The 24,042-nt window shown below is 37.5% G+C and overlaps 1 protein-coding gene across 1 annotated transcript; it reads right to left on the reverse strand.

Annotated features, from left to right (window-relative positions):
- Positions 1-372: 372 nt before the first annotated feature.
- Positions 373-19,792, reverse strand: EIF3E (eukaryotic translation initiation factor 3 subunit E). The gene is made up of 13 exons (XM_014879365.2): positions 19,671-19,792; positions 17,884-17,998; positions 14,811-14,928; positions 11,584-11,626; positions 11,031-11,135; positions 8,945-9,070; positions 7,436-7,560; positions 6,597-6,723; positions 4,800-4,901; positions 4,014-4,123; positions 2,069-2,171; positions 1,622-1,756; positions 373-537 (listed from the first exon to the last, which is right to left on the reverse strand). The coding sequence occupies exons 1-13, from the start codon at positions 19,758-19,760 to the stop codon at positions 499-501; spliced, it is 1,338 nt and encodes a 445-aa protein (XP_014734851.1). The 5' UTR covers positions 19,761-19,792; the 3' UTR covers positions 373-498.
- Between the last annotated feature and the right edge of the window lie 4,250 nt (positions 19,793-24,042).

A 24,042-nucleotide genomic window follows, 5' to 3' on the forward strand; every position in this document is an offset into this window, starting at 1 on the left:
CATGTAGGCTATGTTAGGTTTCATAAAAGACTGGCTACACATTGCTTTGCTCTTCCAAGCTTCTCTTGTAACAAACAAAAACACAGAAGTACAGAAAAAGATTTTGGCTTGACCACATGTAAAACATGGTCGAGTTGTTTGTACCACACACTTCTAATTTTTTTAGAATGCAATGTTTGCAATAGGTAGTAATCTATAAATCCCTGCTTCCAAACTCAGCCCTGAGAGCAAAAGCATCCTTTGGTACAAACAAACCTAACACAACCGACATCCTAAATTGTGCAAAATATGATCAAAAATTATATATAATACAATGATGTCAAGAAGTCCTTATATAACATAAGAATCTATTTAAATCAAGCACACACAGACTGATAAAAGTAGCCAATTTTATTCAATTAGCATTAGCTCTAACACATAATTACTTTTTTCAAAAAGGTTACATATTTATGTGCTTTTTAGTCAAATAAACAGATTTGTCCCCACTGTAGAAGTGTTTCAGTAGAATCCAGAATCTTGAGTAGCCCAGTTAGGTGCCTAAAAATGAACACAGATTAGAAGAAATTACTATATTTATTAGTACTTTCTGAAATTTATAACATTAAACAGTTCTAATACTATATATGGATGGATATGAAGTGGGAATGTTGTTAATAATGAAGGATACCTGTAAGATTAAAGCAAGTGTTGATATACCAGACACACATACTGTAATTGAGTTGTATGACTAGAGTCCTCCTCCAAGCTAGTAGTTTCAAAAAGGAGAAGTTCTAGAAGACCACAATATAAATCTAAGAATAATTTTTCAGCTATATTTTTAAAAGAAAGTAATGGCACACAAGTTTCACACAACTTCCCACTAACACAATAAACTAGTGCACCACTGCCTGTCCAACTTCCACCAGTATTTCAGCCAAGCATTGAGGAAGCACAATAAAACTTTTAATGCTTAAGTTCTTTTACTGTGTGGTTTGTTCTGATTTTTTGGTTTGTTTTAAAGACATATGGCTGGGCCTCAGAGCCATCCTTGTTACAGTGCTGTTCTCCCTCACAGAGCTTCCCATATTTTAATGGGGAGGGAAGCAAAACGAGATGATCTTGCCAACTCTCTCATTTTCACTAGTTCTACAAACCTTTCAATGGCTTTTATTACATTTTCTAGAATTTCACTAAACAAGTTTAACAGGGGTTTGTACAGCTCTTCCTCCATTTTCCAGTCTTAACACCATTCATTTTTCTTTCAATCCCACATATGCACCTACAATAGTTCTGAGTACAACTCACTTGGAAAAAGTATTACAACTTCTTTTTTAAGTATCACACTTCATAATATGCCCTTTCCTGGTGGTGAGGAGACCATTTAAAGGAAGCAGAGCAGCAAATGACAGAAACAGTTATGCAACAGAATAAAATCTAATGAGGAAGAGAAAGGCTAAAAGAAAGCAGAAACCACAGTTTAATTCTCATAATGACTAAGTAAGTTTCTTCCAATGTAATTCCTAGTATTAGACTAGGAGTAGGTACATCTAGTGAATTAAGGCATAGGTTAAGAATTATACTTAAATTTATCTCTCATAAAAAAAGGACAGCAAGAATTCAGAAAAATGTAACTTATACTGACCTCAGATCTACCACTCTGATTCAGTTTCTTCTCAATGTTCATAGCCAACATTTGACTACGAAAAGACAGGCTTTTGGTCTTTTCAATCACTTGTTGATAAGGTGAGACTGCATTGTTGCCCATGACTACATGGCCCTAAAATCCAGCAAAGATAGAACAAATTTAACCATCACTCAGCACGCAAGGATCCTTAATGTAATACTCTGCTTTCAGAACTTTCACTTTAAACTGAAAAAGAGCAGGTTTACATGAGATTACTATGAGGGTGGAACACATTGCCCAGAAAAACGGTGGGTGCTGCATCCCTGAATTACTCAGGGCCAGGCTGGATGAGGCTCTCAGCAATCTGGTATAGTGGGAGGTTGGAACTGCAGGGGGGGTTGTAACTAAACAGGTCTTTAAGGTCTTTCAACAAAAAACATTCCATGAGTCTATGTACAGTCTTACCAGCTTTGAATCCAATTTGGCATCTAATCGTGCATTTCGAATTAGATTGACAATCCATCTTTCTGCTTCTTCAGGAGTCATATTCAGTTTATCTGCCAACATACTAAAAGATAATCAACTTATTAAATGGCAAAATAGAATCTCTGATGCTGGTAAACATAACGAGGGACTATGGAACACAAGTCAAACCAACACAAAGTATGGCACAGTCCAGTATTCAATAAATACTGCATAGCTGGGAAGCTTATTTTCCTTTGACTGAAATGACTTTAAAAATTACATACATACTCTCCTGCACATCTCCCACCACCAATCCAAATAAGAAATTCATATTTCAAAGTGTATACTCACTCACTCTGAGCTACACCATATTGCTTTCAAATCTTGACCTGCACAATTTTCCTATGTTCCTATAAAACCTTGTTTACAAAAAAATTCTTGGAAAAATTGTCATTTAAGTAACTTCACTATTAACATAAAACCACCACCACTATAAAAAAAAAACAAAGCAACAATTGAATTGCTTTTATTCTTATTTAAATGCAATCAGCAGTCAAGAAAGTATAGACCAACTAGTCCAAAAAATGTTTAGCAAGAAAACTTCACTCCAAAGTTCAGGAACAAGACCCATGAGACAGAGCTTGGTATAAAACATATGACAGATATACTATGCTAAAACTTCTTGCAACTTCGAGGAAGGAAGGTGGGGGGAAAAGAGAGAAAGGAAAATTCTTAATCAAACAAGCACTCTTGTCCAGGAATAATTCCTCCTAATAGTTTCCTGTGGCTTTCCAGCTAACTCCTTCAGCTTCCTGCTGGCAGTTGGCTCATACAGGACATTTGTAACGCTCATTCTTCCATCAGCTTTCAGAAGAAGGTAACAAACATGAGGTAAGGGCTACAAGCATGACTAAAAAGCCAGCTGGATACGCTGAGCTGCACAAGAGGTCAATTTCTCAACATTTTACAGAATCTTGCCTAAACATCTTTTTTCTCCACCTGCAAAAGTGATTTTCTTCTTGACAAATATTTGCATAAAGTAAATATTTTATAAACTATCAATTATCAGCTCATCTACCTGGCTGGACTTCTACATACACTTCTTTATACAGTTGTCTCTCCTATATAGTCTTGATCTCTCACCTTTCTCCCAGCTATAAAAGCAAATTCAATTTTTTTCTCCCACAGATAAACATAAAGTGAATAGAAAAAAAAAAAAGTAACTTAAATACTTTACACCGACTCAATCAAAATAAGACAACAAATGGGCAACAAGTGTTTGAACTTGGCAAAATAAGGGGAAGTAAAATCCAACCCCAGTTGCTACTGTTCCAGCAGATGTTTTACTCTGAGTTTAAATGAGCAATTGTAAAGGCAGAAGATAGCAAAAGACATCAGGGTTGGAAATTTCTGTGGAATTATCAGTCAACTAGACAGAACATGAGATACTTTAATACAAGAAAAACGTACAATCACTTTAATCATTCCTAATCAGTGATGTTAAGCATTTGACTTGAAACTGAAGAAATTTTAAACTGAAAGTACATGAGGGTGGGTGTAATTCTCACATTTATCTTTTAGAAACCTTAGTAAGATTTCGATAAAGTAAATGCCCTTCCAGACAACCACAAGAAAGGCTACTGCCACTGCACTGGGGATTAAGCAACCCATCTTTGGGTTTACAGTGTGAAACCTCCATTCAGGGAGATAGGGCTACAGGTGGTAGAGAGAGGTTGTTTTGAAGCTAAACACAATAATTAAACTCTGAAATATGACTAATTCAAGTACATCACATCAGAGTTATAAAACTAAAAAGAATACTATCCAAATGAGATTTCAGTTAGGATTTTACCTGACAATTGAATACTTCCTGAATTTTGCACTGTTTGTCAAACTGCCCTCCACAACTGATTTTCTGAACTGAGGAATGAAGACATTGTCTTACCCAATGCTGATGCACTGATGGATGCGACAGAAAGTCTCGAATATGAAGAGACGGGCATTCTCAATGAAGTCCTCAAGGCACGCCACTAAGAAGAAATCATTCACAAGCACCTGCAAGTGCAAGCAGAAAGGGAACATGAGAGCAAACATGAATATAAACTTATTGGTAGACACTGCCAATAACTAAGAGCAGCCCTCAGTATATGTAAAAACATTATACCTAAAAACATTATTGCTATGTTTGAAGATGCAGCAGAAAGCTACAGATTAGCAATATTTTTCATTGTTTCATTGTTCAGCATCTTACTAAATTTAAATTGCATACAACCATGATCACTGAGGTCTGACTCAAGAAGAGAGTAAGGTCATAACTCGACTGAAGGTAAAACTCTACTGCTATCCTAACTGCTGAAGATCCTTTCAATGCAAAATTTGACTGCCCACTCGTCTTTCACAACAAAAGGCAAATCTGAGCTTTTCTTCAAGCATTCCTCTAATGGAAAACCTGAAGCTCAGCCAAATGTATGATTACCTATTTGCTGCTTCTTCTAGAACTTCTAAAATATAACATTATAACATTAAAGCTATATCCTTAACAGTAAGTCGCATTTAAGTGTTACAAAATGAGTTGTCATAAAACCCAACACCACCCAACCATGAATTAAAGTTTATCAGAAAACACAGGCTATGGAATCAAAAACCACTTCAAACAAACTAGCAGTCCATTGTGACTGTTAGAGGTCTTTACTTAAAGGAAAAGGAGTCTTATAAATATTTTAAGTCTTACTGTTTCACACTCTCTCAGCTTCTTCTGTGCTCCATCAAAATCAAAGTTAACGTACAAGCATTCCACAAACTCTGTGATAGGGTCCCTGTACGTGTAGGACTCCTGTCAAAACAATATCAGAAAACAGGACCATGTAGTCACTGAAGTATTCTTTATAGTTTTAAAAAAAATTAATAGTGGAAACAAGTCTATATAACACCTAAAAAAAAGGCTGAACTTCCCAATTCCTCTTTATAAAAGCTAAAGAAATGTGCTTCCTCCCAATAGTGTGGCTAAACAACCAGAGGTGTAGTTTCACCTTCAGCATTCAATGCTGCAATCTCTTGACATTTTCCTAACCCAGAGACCAGAGCTGCCTTGTATCAAACCTCCAAATTTCATAAATTATGATAGAATAGTATTCTTAAATTCTGGTTTCAAAGATGGGAACTCCTAAGAGATATTTTTCTTTATGGATCAAAGTTATTTTTTCCTTCCCTAAAGAACTGCATTTACAATAGCATTGTTTAGGTTTAAAATTCAGTTTTATACGTTTTTCACATCAGAATTACACTTGTTAACCATTATTTGCAAAATGGTCTTAGAATGAGCATCTCTCAATTTCAATAAACAAACTGCTTACCTATCAATTCAATACTTGCAAAGATGTTGCAAGTATAAACAATCTTTTACTGCTACTAGAGCCATACCACATAAGTCATTTCAAATCTATAAAACTTCCACCACATCCTTTAATATCATGAATCATACAGAGTAGAAGAGTACTATGAAATCCGATAGGTGATTTCAAAACCAAAGCCTAAGTTGGCATTTTCAAAAGGAATAACCTAATGGTGTGCAAGATTAAACAAAAGCAAGCTGTAAAATCTTACTTCAAGTATTAGAAATTTGCATCATATTAGAAGTTCAAAGACAATCATATTTTAGATACAGATAAAAGATGAGCAATAGCACCATTGATTTATTGCTTATGCTACTTTTTGTGAAAACTAATGCTTAAAAACAGATTATGTTGTGACTAAAATTTGATCTTTGCATTGACTGCTTTGCACACATAGTTTCCCAAATTCCTTGCAGTGGTTACAACTGATTGCTAGCCTACAGTGACTGTACTGTCATATATATATATATATATATATATATATATATATATATATATACACACATATATATATACATACATACACACACACAGATACCATGTTTATTATTCTCAACATTATCAAGTGTTTGAAGTATATAGGTTTGTATACAAGTGGCTTGCTGATTTCAGATAAAAATCTGGGCCATAACACTATTGATTGCTAGCAACTTGTGCAAGCAACTTTTTTACTGCTCTTCTCTGTATCTCCATCCTCATGTGACTGTGACAACAGAACCATTTCAAGAGAGTGAACATGAACTCAAATCAACACACAATTCAGAGGTTTTGAAATGTAACAAAGAACCCTTATTCATACAACAATTTATTGTACAGATAGTTGTAAAAGAAGAATGAGATCCAAAGACATTTCACATCTCACTGAATTTTCAGCATTTAATAATAGAGCAAGTAAGAACTGGGTGCATACTCTAGTACATAGATGTGTATACACTGCTCATGTATATGAAAGGAAAAAAATTATTCCATCCTCCCACTAACTGATATGCATTTTACTTCAGTAAAAACTTTCATTGACAAAAAACAAGTATCAAAACACCTCAAATCCCAGGTATATTACTAGAAGAAAGTTATCATGAAGTCTACTTAAAAAAGAGGCAAAAAAAAAAAAAAAAATCAGACACTGCAGTCCTTACCTGCTGAATAACCTTGACTAAATCTTTCAGCACTTGTCTACGTTTACGAACATCCTTATTTGTTATGACTGCAGTAGTCAAATACCGGAGGATATGTGGGCACATTGTCTGAATGGCATTGAGATACCTAGAAAGACAGAACTCAGGTAAGATTCAGAACTCAAAGGCATACTGAAGTTTGCTGATGACATTAAAATGGGAGGAGCTGTTAACTCCTCAGAGGCAGAGACATCCTGGCAAAGAAATCACAGGGTGGACAATCACCAACTGTATTAAGTATAACAAGGGGAAGTGTCAGATTCTGCATCTGGAACAGGGCAACACTGGATCTATATACAGACTGGGGAACGAGAGGCTGGAGAGCAGAAAGGGATCTGGGGGCCCTGGTCAGCAAGTTGAATATGAGTCACAGTGTGTCCTGACAGGCAGGAGAGCCAGGACTGAGAACTGTGCCTTGGTGGACATCAGGCACAGAATCACCAGCTGGGCAAGGGAGGGGATTGCCCTGTTCTGCTCTGCACTGGAGCAGCCTCACCTTGGTACTGGGTACAGTTTTGGGTGCCACAACATAAGAAAGATAAGTTATCAGAGAGCATCCACCCAAAGTAGAGCAACAAAAACTGCTAGATCTACATATAAGACAATCTTCTCATAAACACATACAGCGTTTCAATTCTCATTTTTAGTCTGGGATTTCCCTCAAGAATCTTTTAAAATAGCTTTTTACAAAATCGAAATAGAATACCTTCACCCTGCAGCCTTAAGCTCAGTAAGCTTGCATATTCATCATTTGCCTTCAATTTGATTTAAAGACCCCCACAAAGTACAACACAACTTACTGTGGCTGATAGAGAAAAAGGTCAATGATGTTGTCTCTCCCTTTAGGATGATTAAAAAACACGAACAAAGACCAGTGGATGAGCCATGTTCTTTGCTGAAGAGACTGCAGCGGAGAGCTGACAGACTAAGAGAAAACATAGCACAAAGTTTGCTTGAATACTAATCCATGAAAACTTATAATTGTTCAAAATTTTGTGATTTTGCATCAGCCCTTTGCAACTGTCATCACTCTCAGGCTTAGTCTGACCTTCAACGTTTTTGTCATCTCAATGATAAATCTACTGAAAGTTATAATCAAAATAAATTTTCCAATGTTATATTCCAAACTATTTCCTGAAATTTGCATTTTTTTAAATGGCAAGAGCAGAGATTTTAGCTCTCCAAGACTACCATACTAACCTACGTTACTCCCCTTCTGAATGCCTTGTATTCCCCTCTTCAGATGTGATCTGAGTAACTAGCTGGCTTTTTCACCTTTTCTGTTTTACTTCCTAAATCCTCACAAGATTTTTTTTTATACCACAGACCCTCAGACAATGATTGAATTCTATAATCACTTTCAGTCAAAAAAAAGAAGTCATGATCTTTATTTAAACCTGCTGATAATGGACAAACAGCTCCAAGTACTTGTATTAGTGCCAAATTTCAATAGCACTTTGCAAACAGACTGCAAAACAGCCCACTGAGGATGACATGGCAAGTAATCCTCACTCTAAAGAGCATAACAACAAACTGCTATGATTCTATCCTAAAAAAGTCTTGGGAGCTTAATGAACAAGTCAAATGGTCTATTATAACCATACAGAACCATAAAGACAACAAAATTACAGAAGAAAATTTGTTATCTAATTATCTGCCACATAGACAAAGAACTGCAGGATAGGAAAAAAAAAACAGGTTTTTCAAGACTGGTTCAGGAGAGTAAAACTTTCACATCTCTGATATGCCAATGAAGCTCCACTAGTAAAGAGGAAAACTGACAGGTCCCTAATCTCATCAGTTGTTCTGAATTAGTATTGCAGCCCCACTCACCCTTTAAGTTCTTGGTACTCATCTGAACTCAAGAGAAAGCTAAATTAGCTGAAAACTGTTTCCAAATACAAGCTGTCTTGCATTTGCTGTCAAAAGCACTGGCTTCATGAGATAACATGGTTTATTGACATGCATTTTATTCTTTTCAGAATATTGTACAAGTATCTGAAATTTAAGCAGCAATTTCACACAATGATATCTTGCCCTCAAACACATCCTTAAGATTTTTTTGTTTATTGGAAATATATTTGAAAACATAGATGAGAATCTAAGGTGTTAAGAGGCAAGCAATTCGAAAAAGAATGTTTCATTATTTCTTCACGAGCATCCTTCAACTCTCCCATTGCCAGTAAGAAAGTGTCATGTGAAAAGGTGGTAACCTACTCCTGAACAAGACTGCAAGTGATTTATAATAAAACTTGAGTACTAGCACCTCTAACCTCTCACCTTGCTAAGATGTCCAAGATTTTACTTACATTATTATCTATTGTCTCCTTTAGTCTTGTGAGATCTTCCATGGCTGCATCCCAATTCTGCATCAGGATTTCAGATGCCAGTTTTCCCCAAAGAGAACTCAGAGCATTTCTGTCTGTTGCTGGAACCTATGTTCAACAACAGCAAAAAAGTCACACTCTTAGTATTTTGTTAAAAATTATTATTTACTTTTAAAATTACACAGGGTATTTCCTGGCATTTTTCATTTACAAGATCTCAATTTTGCATAGTCTTAACTCTCCAAACTAAGTGTTGGTTTTTTTTCAGAAAAACAGTTTAGACATAGGAAAAAAAAAAGTAGCAAAATTTCTTAAGCAGAAACTAGGAAATCCTGTCAAAGTAAGACAAAGATTCATGCTGCTGCAGTTTAAGTTAAAAAAAACAAACAAACAACCGAGCACCAGATGATACACTGGTTCCAAATTTATTTTGTTGTTTTTTTTTTTTTTTGTTCCACCATACAAAAATGCTTCTGAACTAGTAAAACAAGGTTATTACAAGGCAGGTTCCTAAAGAACTCATAATAGTAGGTAACCTTCAGAAAGCCAGCATTCCAAACACTTCCTTCTAATGCCTTGCCCAGAAGCATACTTGTTACAGAAATATCCAGTGGATCTGCAACTCTGCAGCACTGAACCTGCTTCCTGGAACAGCCGTCCTAAGGTCAAGTTGTGTTAGTTTTACATAGGAATGAGTTGCACTATGTCATTCAAAACGGCAAATTCTGTCCTCAGACTGGTTACAATAGTTCTTTCACAGACTATGTTTCATCATACAGGGCTTTTAATCAAATCTTCTCCCATCAGAATTAGTACCAGAAGTCTTATACTACACCTATTATCAGCACAAAATCAGTACTTCATTTTCTGAGGTTACTTGACTTACAAGAACATAATGCTACACCCAGAAAAAAGGCATGAAGAATGTCGCCCACAAACCTACACATATAACTTTCATTTTCCCATTTCCCCTCTTGGCACGTAAAAAGAGCCTGTAACACTCAGTCAGCCTTAGCATCAAAATTTAGACTAATTAAAGATTAAAGATATATTTTCTAATTTTTCTTCTTTAGTTACAGTAATTCTTTTGTTTACTCTAGCAGCATTTCAGAGAGTTAAGATTACTTTTAGATGGGAATAGAAACTAGCAAGGAAAAAGCATCATGGTACGAACCACTACATTTTCAGCAATCACAGCACAAATCCATGAGATACACTGTTCATAAATCAGTATCTTCCCGGCAAGCCAGGTGCCAGTTCAGTAGATACTGTGTAGAGAAGGTTCACATGCTCTGCGCTGGTTCCAAATCACTTAATTAGAAGTAGCTATTCACAATAACTGCTTTTAGGTACTGCAGCTGTTCCAGCTGCATTATCTGGATTTTCAAGCAGTTACCTTAAATTTCATTTGTTAGTAAAGCAGCACATTCACTGACCACCAACAATAAATTTACTGTGCTGAGATTCTTACAAGATATCAAATCTTGATTCTCAAAATTCACTCCCACCAGTAACAAATGATATGACTTACAACAAGACGAAAAGAGTTGCTTCAGAGACCATTGATCTGGTTCTACATTATCATCTGAGCTGTCTACGTTTCATAGGGAGATGATTTATACTCTTGAATCCATCACAGAATTCAAGAGAGGACAGATTAGAGTTCAGATAAGAAGCTGGCAGTTCACCATTACCACCAACTGCTTTCAATCCACCTGCAAGCTTTTCTGCTGCTGACTACATCTGTGCACAAAATCAAGTATTCTCAAAAACAAGTATTCATTTCATTGTATTCCATAATTAAATGTTACAAGACATACAAATTTGAAGAACAATTCTGAGTTCTACTTGAAAATAACAGAATTGCTGAACAACAGTGATTATTATTATCCGTTACTGTAAATTTTGGCATACATTAATTGCCTGAAAAAGCTATAAAGCATTATATGCTAAGAATGAATAAGAATGAATATGGACAATTTACTAGTTTAAGTATTTCATTGAAAATAACACCAAATAAACAAATCAAAAAAACGAAACCCCAAACCAACAACCAAAAAAAACTTACCAGAACCCTAAAGAAGTAGAGATATTCTGCAGCTCCTGAGTAGTTACCACACTCATACTGGAATTTTGCATACCTGTAGAGTGTATCTAGGTACTCCTGCCTAAACTGAAAAGGAATACAATAAAAGCTTTTATTCACCAGGAAAAAAAACACGCTGCCACAGGCCAATTTTAATAGTAGAGTAAGATTTGAAATCTGTAGCTTTTCAAAAGACATTGTACATAAGACAAGACAATAGAAAACTATTATACTCTCAATCCATGCCATGGAATGAATGATTATACCAATACTGGAAAAAGGTAAATCTTGCATTACAAAGTAAAGCACACATAAGTTACACAGGTGCAGTTAGCATTAAGTTTCAGCTTTTTTTTTTGTTTGCATAAAAACTATAAGTTCAAAGGCTTAAATATGTTAGTATTAGGAATTCTGCCTATTAGCTATATTGACAGGGGACAGGACAAAATGCTAGACCATACTTGGTCAAAATGCTGTAAGCTGCAAGGGAGGTTGGGTGGATTGAGAACTAAATTCCAGGAGCTACAACACTTACCCCATGCTTCTCAGCTAAATAGTCAAACAGCATCCGACCATCTCTACAATAAAAGGATAGAAAGCACTGTTTCTACAAAATAAATTGATAGCCACCATGCAACACTACACAATGCAACACAATTTTAAAGGCAAAACACAAAAAACTGAGCATGAATTTAAAATAACACTCCTCCACTTGTTCAAAAGCAGCTGCAGAATCATCTATTACTGTGTCATGACATTTCAAAATCTTAAATTACTCTAATTTTAAGTAATGAATGCCACCTGCAACAATAACTACAGTTAAGAAAGAGTAGAAGGTTGTTTTAAGTTTGATAGCATCCTTAGCTCTCAGTATGAAAGTTAAATTCTGAATTAGAGCTCTTCCCACTTTCATGGTCCAATTTCAGAGCAGTTACTCTGGACAACCTTGATTTTAACAGGAGATGGGAAAAAATGGCATAGACTAAAGTAAATAAAAGCAGAAAGGAAACTTATCCTACTGTTAGCACTGAGACAGAGTGGGTCACAAGAATCTCTCTACCACAGCTAATATGTGCAGAACACAGAAGCACAAAAAATATTTGTACTCGTAAGTTATAAATATCTATGATAATGTGATCAAAATATCTTAAAACTGCTTTTTATTTAACAGTAAGAAAACAAGCAGTATTACCTAGATCAAAGAGAAGTTCAGCCTCCAGGAGGCAAGCTGTAAATTCCCTGAGACAAAGATACAGTAACAACTGTATGCAAGGAGTATTTTCCCATTTACTCTGAAATCAACTGACTGCAAAGATATGAGTCTGTTTAATTAGAACTTAATGGTACAAGATTCTACAGGGAAACGGCAAATTGCCAAGTGAGTCAAGAATGACAATCCTCAGTCTTACCTCTGACAGCAATTAAATACTTTCATGGATTTATTCTAGTAAAACACACTTTAAGGCTGAGGAATGCTGACTATCACTCTGATTTTAAAGTCAAGGTCCTCCAACAGTTGCTTAGGAAAGTGAAATGTTTTGGCTTATTCTTTAAAGAATAACAACATCTCCTCTACATATTTCCCAGAGTTGGATATTCCAAACAGTGCCATCATGGATCAAAAGTCATGATCTAAAGTCCTGATAATATGCAGCTATCTGAATTTGATACAGATTCAAAATCACCAGCAGAAATTCCCAAAAGAATCAAAATTTTTCTTTTATCTACAGCACACTACTCAGTCTAGACAGATGTGACATATTTCAGCCCAATTCTACCCATTACTTAACCCAAATAATCTGAATTAGAACTACAGCTGAGCCAATAAACAAAACCAGAACTTCTGAACTGTGAAGTTTCCAGATACTTTACAAACACAAATCACATACTAGTTCTGAAACAAAACTTGCTGCAGATGAGTAGAAGTGCTAATATTCTATAGCATTAGGCAAGTTATATTCAATGCATTTTTTGACTCTTGCTCCCAAACAAGGCATTTCCAATTTGCAGTACATTCTATTGTCCAATTTCAGTGAATCAAAAGTCAAGTAACAGAGCACATTTCCCACAAAATGCTAGTTGTCCGGCAACATTTTTCTAGGCCAATTATTATTAAAAAAACTGGCTAAAGGCAAAGCAAGAATTGGACAAGACCTCAATGTGTTTAATTAGATTTGTATAGTTGTGGAGGAAGACTTTTCTTTAAGGCAGGCTCAATTGCCATAGTAACTGGAACTTTCACTTTTAAAGGCATATCTCCAAGAGCAAGTGACTTCTAGCTTTGCATAGTCACAAGTCATAAACAAAGGCAATTTCTTTTCTTTATGTAACTATCTGACATTAACATCCATTCTGAAATCAGATATAAAGGCAGCTTATTTAGTTAGCAATGTTTTTACAGCAAAAGCTTATGTACATTCTAGTGGTATCAGGATAGAAAATAAACTTCTGAGATGCTGCAAAGCTAACAGATTTCACAATTCCTACTAACATCTTGTTTTGTGTGTGCAATGAGACATAATACACTGCACCTCACCATTTCTGCACCGACCAAGATCTAAATTAATCTATAAAAAATTCTGAAAACAATGAGAAGAGTGGAAAAAAGGACAGGGGCAAGAAAAAAAACAAAAACCATGAAAACGTGTATTTGAAGCAGAGTAAATTCTAATCAAGCTCCTGTCCCTTGAGGTATCCATATTCTTCAGGGAGTTTGTCACAAACAAAGACATATTCACAGCGAAGATTTCTGCAGACTAGAAAGAGTTTGTACATTCAATACTTTTCTAAGAAGTTCCAGAAGTAACATTACAGCCTTCTATATCAGGGGATGCATAAAGCTTGCCAACAGTAAACCCAAGTACAGGCTTCACCTTTAAATTCAAGTTGACCATAGTTTCTCTGTCTGATACATACAGCATGCTCTATTTAAAATTTTAGGGCAGGTAAGACTGAAGAAGAGATCTAATTAATATTCCAGTTTTCCAGACACATTTACAACAGCAGTAACAATGATTCCTATATAAAGGAATCAATGAGTAATTTGTTTCAGTCCATCTCTCTGCTGAAGGTGCAGTTACTCCTCAGTGACTACAGCTCAACTCTTTCCTACAGAGCCCACTTCAAGCTTAACCATGGTGAAACTCTGATAGACCTTAGATACAATGTGCAGACAGGCTCATTCTACTTTAATTACTCCCACAAGAAAATCAGAAGAAATTGAATGTATCTTAGGAGGACTATTATGAGCACTATCTTATACCAACAAGTTGGAACAGTTTGGGGGTAGAGCAAGTAAGCAGGAAAAGGACTGAACATCCTATGGAAATAAGTGCTCTGAGGCTGAAAGGATGCTCATCCACCAGGCCTCCCAGACTAACACAACACTCCATAATCTTTTCTGGAAGGCAGAAAAGAAAATATGAAGTGTTTTACCCGTATTTTCCCCTCAAAAAAACCCTAAATCTGATCAAAGCCAAACGAAAATGTGCCTATGACTGGACTGCACTGGATGATGACTGTCACTGATCACCAAGTTGATTCACAAACATTAAAATCAATAGATGCCTTTTGCACAACAGGGAAAAGTGCTGAGAAGAGCAAACCGTGTCGAGCAATTTCAATTACCTGACCACAAGCATTACTTAAATACTGTAAGAAAATAAAGATACCTTTCTTGCAGTTACTACACAGAAAGCATTCCTAGCAGCAACACTTGAGAGGTATCAACAAGCTATCCTGACAAATTATGTTAGAAATTACCGAGTGGACTGCATTTGCCTCGTAGTCTCTGGATCCTCAAACATCTTGACAATAGGCTCCGTTTCAGCTTGAAGCTGCTTCAGCTGTGCAACAACAGTTGTTCTTTTCTCACGCAAAGCTGAGCACACAAACAAAAAGACTTTAATATAATGCTTCAAATTTTTACATGAACCAACCTGTAATTACATGATGTTGACACTTGAACACATCTTCCCAATTCCTACCTCACCTGTCCTCTCAGTCAAGTCTCAAACTCAGCTGTGTATAGCAATTCTGTAACTTAGTACAAACTTCTAACATTTGGCTTTTTTCCTCCTGTGTGGAGGCCACTAGAGAACAGGTACAGCTGAAGCAGATTCTGAATTAGACAAGATATCTTCAGGCTTCCACTGAAGTAGAAACAACCTTTAAGTTCACTTATTCCAAATAAACTTGCAAAACTATAAACAATCCACAAAGACTGATTGTCTTCTGACTGATGATCAAGTTCTGAAAAAACATTTAGAGCATACTTAAGGAAAAAATTACAGGAAAAATTTCAAGCACTCAACCGGCAAAATTAGGATTTTGAATACTCCACGCTTAATGGAAACATTAAGCCCTTTACGAAGAATTGTTAGGAAATTCAACTAAGAGTTTTAGGGTGATTATTTTACACAGACCCCCAAATTCCTCACCAAGTGCTAGCAAGGCAATGAAGTGAAAACTCAAATAAAATTCAGAAAAGCATGTATGTTAAAAAAACAAAAATAGGAAAAATCACCCTGATGTTGGCTATGTGATCCAAGAAACACGTGGGAGCAGAGAAGGCAAAACTAAATCCCAGGAGATAAATGCAGGAAACTGTGAAAGTGAGCCACACACCAGAACACTCAATGCCACGGTGAACAGAGTTGACATTTATTTCATTATTTGACTACACAGATATTTAAACAGGACGTCCCAGGTGGCTAACACCATAATGGTCACCGAATCTAAATGCAAGACCAACTTGCCTGACAGGAAGTATTCCAATAAGGAGGAATTATCTCCACCTTCAGTTGACTCTTGAGATTATACAAGAGGAAGAAGAAACAGATGAAAGAAAAAACATTCAGTTGACTTACTAAGAATATGAAAATGTTTTCCTGCCACATCTCCTGGGTGTGCAATTGTAAGTTGATCTCATGGAAGACAAGACAAAAGCAACTATAAACTGTGCAGGGACATTTCTAATTATAACTGTGTAAGTGAACTTAGTTTTGAATACTTTAAACAGTGAAGTCTTCGAAAAAAGATAGTGTAAATTTCTAATGATGCCAGTGATTCCACAAGTGAGAACCACCTGTCCATGCACACATTCTGATAGGCGCTGATACAAGAAGATGACACCAGAAAGATCTCACAAGTTAAGGCCTTTGCATAGGAAGCTGTGCAAGCAAGCACCTTGAACAATGGACTCTGCTTATGTTAACTGAATAAAGCCACAGATGAAACAATGGTAAGTCATAAAAAAAAACCCCAAAAACACAACAAACCAAAATCCTGCCAAACTGATGATATAAAATCTTAAGAAATGTAGTGTTTTTCTCATACTCTTTTCAAACAAGTGTGGAAGTTGCTGGTCTTTAATGAAGGAAGAGCTCTCCAAGGGAGCAAATTCATTCAAATTTCTTGCAGCTGTGACCTTATGAAGTTATACTCTAAGGCAATCCCCTTAAGTAACTGGCTATAATCAGAATTCTGAAGATGTTTGGAGTAGTTACTTTGTGGAAGTCTGCTAGAATTGCTATTTCTTGTGTTGTTCACTTGTTTAGCATTTTACTCCTTAATTACTACTGAAAACAGTAATATTCAACAGTTCAAAAAGGCTGAAGCAAAGAAAGAAAGAAAGAGAAATATCTATTCAGCTTTGAGATTCATTTTATAGCCTTGATGCAGCCTGATTTTTTTTCATCAGTAGAACTGTTAAGTAACCTAAAGCTATTATTACAACTGTTTCTTAGATTACAGAAGTGAAACCCTCTGGTTCTCATCACATGTTACAAACCTGATGTGTCACAATACACATGCCCATAACAACACCTAATGCTAGCACAGACTTGGTCAAGACATTGACTCCAATGTCCATAAGCCTATCAATTCTCTTCTACCAAAGAGGTGAGTGGCCATCTCTGCAGCTTCAAGAGCCTGAAAAGAGCAAGACCCAGAGGAAGAATGCAACAGCACTCAAGTCTTTTCCTCCTAAGATGCAGGGAAAATAGACTGTAGTCCCAACAGCTAAAAAGGTGAGGAATTCCCCGACATGAAAAAAGATGGAGAAATAGGAAGACAGGGGATATTGAAACACTATGTCAGGAAGAAACAAACAAAATGAAGCACCCAATCCGTTAATGAAAAGAACTGGGAAAAACCCCTGAAAATTAATACACCCAGAAAAGTAAATTATCTAGCTTTTGTCTAATTTCTATCCTATCCTTTCTCCCCATTCCCAAATGCTCCTTAAGATGATAGAAATTTAAGTAGTAAACAGAAAAGTTACCAAAACCATGGATAAGACAGCAAGAGATCACATTCATTATAATCTTAAATTTACTTTCTTCTACAGAAGCAGCAATTTTTATATTGACAAAACTGAGGAAAACACACATTTTCAGAAACATCCTTCTCTCTCCAAAGTCTAAAAATCGGCCACAGACAAAGAGATTAATGGAATTACTTACAATGTAACTCTAGTCTTAACATATTGGATTCTTTAAAGAAAAGAATCATCAAATGACACTAAATCATTGTGCAAGTGTTTGACAGATGAAAAGCTAATGCATTAGGCTACATCTTTAACATCCTTGAAATTATCAAATCAGCATAGAAATACTTAAAGAGGTCACTCAAAGGTTAAGCTCCTGACAGACCAACAAACCCAAACTTCCTAGGATTAGGGCATTCTATTTGTCCCAGTGCTGCACATCCTTTTGGTAACACCGCAGTTAAACAGAACTCTAGTCTGTGAATGCAACAAGCAATTACCACTTGTTATTTATTACTTCAGATAGAAGGTTAGAAAACGAGCTTTACATCTAAATGAGCAGCTTACCATGAGGAATTTCATCAGAATAAAGATTTTTGTATACATCCATAGCAAAATCCACCATGTTGGTATCACTAAGTAGATCCAATTTTCCTTGAAGCAGCTCTTTTTCATTATATATCTGAAACAAGAATTATTAACAGATACATTTGAATACAGTTGAAGAGTTTCAAATCATATTATGTAGTTATTTTTACGGCACAGTTTATGGACTTCTGTACAATTGAATTGTTTCAAATATCAAATCTCACAGCTCTATCATTAAGATACTTACTATAAAGCCTCTCTGCATTTTCAGTCTTGGCAAAATACCAACTATTTACTGCTATCTATGAAAGCAGGTACTTCAAAAGCTGATTAGAAGTCTAGTAATTAGTCTCTTAACAGGCACAGTAATTCCTATTGCAAAATTACATACATATTTTAAAAAATAACAAAACCTTAATACTTTTCTTTCAAAGTACTGAATATTTTTCACAAAATAAAATGCTGAACAGTGAGAACTAGTTAAATTATTTAAAGTGGATTTCAGACGAGATGAACAAGATTAAACTTACAATTTAATTGTAGTGCAGATTAATCTAAAATATATTGCTAGGTCTACAGCATAAGAATAAATTTAGAGTAGCTATGTAATTAGGTGGTGTACTTTTTAAACTTTTCAAATTGTTTTTGGAGTTCATAGTCCATCATTTAGTAGTGAGTTGAAAATTGCTGTTAGGTGTTGAAGATGTAGGCGAGGGCCAAATCTAGTATATTGCCCAAAAACATATTTGCACAAGAGCAGTATTACAACTCACCACACCACATTTGTGGACATCTCATACATAGAATCTGTAAAAGTCTAATTCAGCTCTGAACATTGTGCTGTTCAAAACAACACAAAATTAACTGTTCGATTAACTTCAGCTGACATAAAAACGTTAATGTAAAAGTGCCCCCAAGATGACAGGCATTAAGTAAACTCCACATGCTTGACATGACAGCTGGTTAGGTCAAGTTGTCTCAATGTACGCATGGTTCATCAGCTCCTTTCTGAAGGCTAAAATAAGACCTACTTTAGATTCAAACTTACACAACTTTATATATTTTTCTTCCATTTTAAAATATTTTGGACTGATGAGAATTTAGTCTAAAGTATCTGAAGCACTTGTCTGAGGTATGTCCAGCATTACTAGGTTCTTTGTAGCAATATAAATTAAAATTATATATAAGAAGACCAACAAGGGATAATTCAAGAAGGGACTTATATTTGTTTCCAACAGAAATTTGTGATGACATGGGTTTCAAATTAAAATTAATTAGTATAACTGGCGTAACCCCATAGACGGCCCTGAGCTCCGGCTGCCGGACGGCCCAAGCACCAAGAGCCGCTGGGCTATCGGGAGTGTCCTACAGCTGCCAACTGCGGTTGCAAGGGAGAGCTCTGACTTCTCCAAATATACATGAGGGAAAAGGCACTACACCAAGTCCGAGGAAGGAAAAAGCGCAAGAATTCTGTGCTGCCTCACAAGCGAGGGGCCGAGGAGCTGCGCAGCGTGACGAAGGAGCGGCTCCCTCAGGCCTCCTCTCGGCTGTGCTCCCGTCCCTCCCCGGGCAGCCCCACACGCTTCGCCCCTCGATTCACGCGGCTCAAGAGCCTCGGGCTCCTCCCTACGGAGGCTCCGCATCCCACAGGGGCCGCGCCCGGCCCACGCAGCACCCAGGCCCACGGCAAGCACCGGCAGCTGGCAGCGGGGCCTATCACTTTCCCGCTGCCGCAGCCGGCTTTCCCACCCTTAGGAGAGACGCACCTCCTTGACAGAGAGGAATTCCAGCAGTGGGAAGACCAAGTGCCGATCCAAGAAGTGCGCGATCCGGGTGGTCAGGTCGTACTCCGCCATCTTGGCGCCGGGAGAGAGGGAAGACAGAAGCGCGACGCGGTTCTTGTGGGCGCTGCGCCTGCGCGGCCCCGCCCCCCAGCGGCAGGAGCCGGAGCCTGCGCACTGTGATCTGTCGGGGGAGGCCCCGGGCAGGGCTGGGCCCGGGCGGGGAGGTGGAGATCGGGGCAATGGCTGAGGCCTTCCTTTGCCTTCCTTTGCCTTCTTCCTTTGCCTTCCTTTGCCTTCCTTTGCCTTCCCCTCACTTCTGCGCCCGAGGCGGCTGCAGGGCCGGTCCGAGGGCGCGGTGTGGGGGCTGGGCCAGGGCCAGGGTGTGGGGTGAAGGGTGAAGGCGCCGGTGGAGCGCGTGAGTAAATGCTGGGCAGTCCAGCTTAAAGAGTGGGATTTCTGCAGGGGTGAACATCACAAAACAACTGTGAGGTGTGGGTCCTCAGGTGTGACCCAGCCCCCCCCCAAGTCGTCTGTAAGGTTGACTTGATCTAGATCTAATCTGGTAATGAGAATCTGAAAAGGGGTCCAAGCTGTTCTTGGCACCAAGTGAAAAGTTTGTAAAGGTTGCTCAGTGTTGGCCATGCTTCCAAGCTATCCTGGTGACACTGTGCCAGATGAGACAGAAAAAGGCTGAGGAGCTGCTGGACAATGGCTTGCACAGGAAAATACAAGCCAGTGCCGAAATAAATATAGTTTAGCAACAGAAGTGAAAAAATCAGTAATATTGACGATAACTTGCATATTACTTGTAGCAATTATAAGGAAGATTGGTACTGGCTGCCCACGGACGTGTGTGAGTCCCCATCTCTGTAGGTACTTAGAAAATGTGTGGATGGGACACTTAGGGACCTGGTTTAATGGTGGACTACATCTTAGAAGCCTTTTCCAACATAAATGATTCTGTGATTCATCATGTTAACACACCAGAAAGATAAAAGGTTTCTTTTCCTGTTACACTTCGTTGGTTTTCTAGTGATTTTTGTCAGGACACACAGTTGAGTTCAGTAAGCCTCATCTCATAAAGCATGACTAAAACCTTGGTCATGAGGAAACTTTTCCTTTCAAGAGCAAAAGCATAATAATTTTCTTAGTGATTCACATAACCACAGACTATGTGTATGGTAGCCATGATAGCTGTTCATGTGGAGTAGCAAGTTAATATAGTTGTAGTACAGGTTAATTTTAGGCTTGGATGGTTAGTTTAAAATGTAAATGGGAGATGAGGAATAAGATCATAACATTTACTAAGTCATTATACAGGCAGCTAGTGATGTTCTCCCCACCTTAACAGAAGGATGTAAAGGCTATGTACAGAATTCTATATATATAGAATTAAGGATGTGACAGGCTCCCTTTTAGAAGTAAAACTTCATTGCATCTTAATGATGACCTGTAAGGGAAAAAATATGCAGCATGAATTAAGCAATTCTTCATGTGACGCTGGATTGTTAACACTTTCATAGAATTCTGTGGTATGTGTAATTCTGTGTTAGGAATACTTTCCTCAGAACATCATCTGTGAGAATCTCTTTTAATCTGCAAGACAACCTTGTATTTTTCATAGTAATTGTAGATAGTGTTTACTTTGATACCCAGGTATCACTGATGACATGCATAATCTCTAATGGTGAAAAGTATCCTCCTGTATTATTTTTCCCATAATAACAACGTTGGTTTCACCAAGGCCTGTTCAAGCTTGTCACTGGTTTCTTCTCATGGCAGTCAGATTACAGAGCTGCCAGTGGAAGCCAGGCTGTGGAGTTGCCAGTGGCAGAACTCAGCACTACAAAATGCTAAAGCATTCAAGGCCCTGTGCAGTGCTTGGTTTTAGCTGATGAGTGACTGCCTGCAAGAAACAGGTGCAGTAAGGAGTGAAAAGGTGTCAAGAGTTTCCTGGGGAGAGCCTTTTAGAGAAAGACTATTAAAACAATACTGTGCCAAGGTAAAGCATCAGTAAAACTGCTTTAAATTCCCTGAGTGAAACATACTCTGTGCTGAGGGGTAATGTTTTAAGAAGAGGGCATCTAACTGCTTTAGCTCTATCATCTAGTGAGATAGATATTCATCCTCTTGGTGGAAATTTTTCTAAAGCTTTCATGGCAAAACAGAGCCAGTCTTAACTGAATAACAGGAAATGGGAGTTTATTTTGAACTCTTGCACAGACACCTGACTGAGGAATTATACAAAGAGCAGTACCTCTAGGCCAAATTTCATTTTTGACATAGAACAGACTTGAGGCTGAAGTCCTCTAACCTAGTGAGGTACTTCTCTTCTGGAAATTCAGTCCACTGTACTAAAGATTCTTAGCACCAGTGTACTTAAGATTGCTAGTTTGGTTAATGAAACAAAAGCCATTTGGTTAGAATTATCTAGAAGATTATCCTAAATAAATCAACAGGAATGTGTCTTGCTTGGGCTAAGTCTTTTGATTTCATAATTCCTAAATAGTGAGGAAATTTTATCTGAAGAATTCTGTTTACATAATTAGTTGTCATTTATTTTATTGTTAACATGACAGTGGAATCCAACATTCTTTGAATTGTTAGAAGTAAATAATCACTAGGAAATCATAGTAAAGTACTTTCTGTCTCACATTATCAAAGGGAAATTGAATCTATTAACTGCTTCCACATCCTTTGTTATGATTCAAATCTTATGTAACTTGTTTTGTGCCCTTTTTTTTGGTATTTTTAATTCAGAAATTATATCTTTTTGACTTTGCATCTGAAAACGATTTTTAAATCATGAATTCCATAAATATTTTTACAGTTCTTAAAACAGAAATTTTTCTAAAATCAAAAATGTATCATCTAGGGAATTCAGTGCTCTCAACTATTTCTGGGTAGCATTCAAATTTACAAAAAGGATTTCTCATAATTCAACTGAATCATCATAAAAACCATGATATGTTGATGTGCTATTTAAACTGTATGGGGAAAAAAAATGAGGAAGCATGAGAGTCCAAAATGCAAGAAGTGGAATGTGGTCCAGTGTAAAAGGACCTGGGAGTGCTGGTGACAGCAGTTGAACATGAGCCACTGTGTGTCCGGGTGGCCAGGAAGGCCAATGGCACCCTGACCTGTATCAGCAATAGTGTGGCCAGCAGGACCAGGGCAGGGATTGTCCCCATTACTGGACCCTGGTGAGGCCACACCTTGGTGCTGTGTCCAGTCCTGGGCCCCTCAGTTCAGGAAGGACATTGAGGGGCTGGAGTGAGTCCAGAGAAGGGCAATGGAGATGGGGAAGGGTCTGGAATACAAGTCCTATGAAGAGAGGCTGAGAGAGCTGGGGGGATCTTACCACTCTCTACAGCTCCCTGAAAGGAGAGTGTAGCCAGCTGGGGTTTGGGCTCTTCTCCCAGGTAACAAGGACAAGAAGACACAGTCTTAAGCTATGCCTGGAGAGGTTTAGGTTGAACATTAGGAAGAAATTCTTCACAGAAAGGGTGATTAGTCATTGGAATGAGCTGCCCAGGGAGGTGGTGATCACTGTCCCTGGAGATGTTTAAGGAAATAGTGGATGTGTCACTCAGTGCCATGGTGTAGTTGACATAGTGGTGTTTAGTCATAGGTGGGACTCAATGATCTCAGAGGTCTCTTCAAAGCTGATTCATTCTGTGATTCTGTACCACATACATTTTTCTGGGTTAAGAATATTGAAGAACTTGTCTAATGTAATTATAATTAAATTAGTGGAGTTACTCTGCATTTTTGTAGTGGAACTAGAATAAGCAGGTTTTCCTGACCTGAAACTGTGAACATACTGAAAAGCTTACCTAATGGTACTTCTCCAGTGGGCTCTAGACTGTGTTAGGCTCTATCCTCAACTTTCAGTGTGATGTTTTCTGTCTTTTATGAACTATTTCTCCCCAAACAATTTATGAAGCTATTGTGTTGCAAGGTTCACTGATGATTTGAATCCAGTGAAGTCAGTCCATCAGTTCTAATATATTCTCTGTCAAGGTTCCAACCAAACTTAGATTTTTGTAAAACAGGTAAATAAAATACTTTCCCTTTTCCTTCACAAAGGTGATTGGGAAGAGCAAGACAAAGCAAAAAGATAGTTATGTCATAGGGAAAGGGTGTCTATGTTTTTACTCCACTTGTAAAGAAAAATATTCCCTTTCTCATGACTTATATTTCCAAGACACCTGTTGGAATAAGTTTTAAGAGGTGAATCTCCTACAGATGCAGATGTCTCTGCTGACTAATATCCTCTTAAAGGTTACATCAGGCATAATATACTGACATGCTATAGGGTTAAAATTATAATTGTTAAGAAAACTGGGCTTGC

The sequence above is a fragment of the Sturnus vulgaris genome, chromosome 1, assembly GCF_052056855.1.
Source record: "Sturnus vulgaris isolate bStuVul1 chromosome 1, bStuVul1.hap1, whole genome shotgun sequence".
NCBI classification, from domain to species: domain Eukaryota; kingdom Metazoa; phylum Chordata; class Aves; order Passeriformes; family Sturnidae; genus Sturnus; species Sturnus vulgaris.

Coding starts and splice junctions, on each gene's coding strand:
- EIF3E (XM_014879365.2), bottom strand. CDS start 19,760: ATGGCGGAGTACGACCTGACCACCCGGATCGCGCACTTCTTGGATCGG. Junction 11,136..11,583: donor ATTTAGCTGAGAAGCATGGG/GTAAGTGTTGTA, acceptor ATTCCTTTTCAG/TTTAGGCAGGAGTACCTAGA. Junction 9,071..11,030: donor TCTACTTCTTTAGGGTTCTG/GTAAGTTTTTTT, acceptor TGTTGAACATAG/GTTCCAGCAACAGACAGAAA.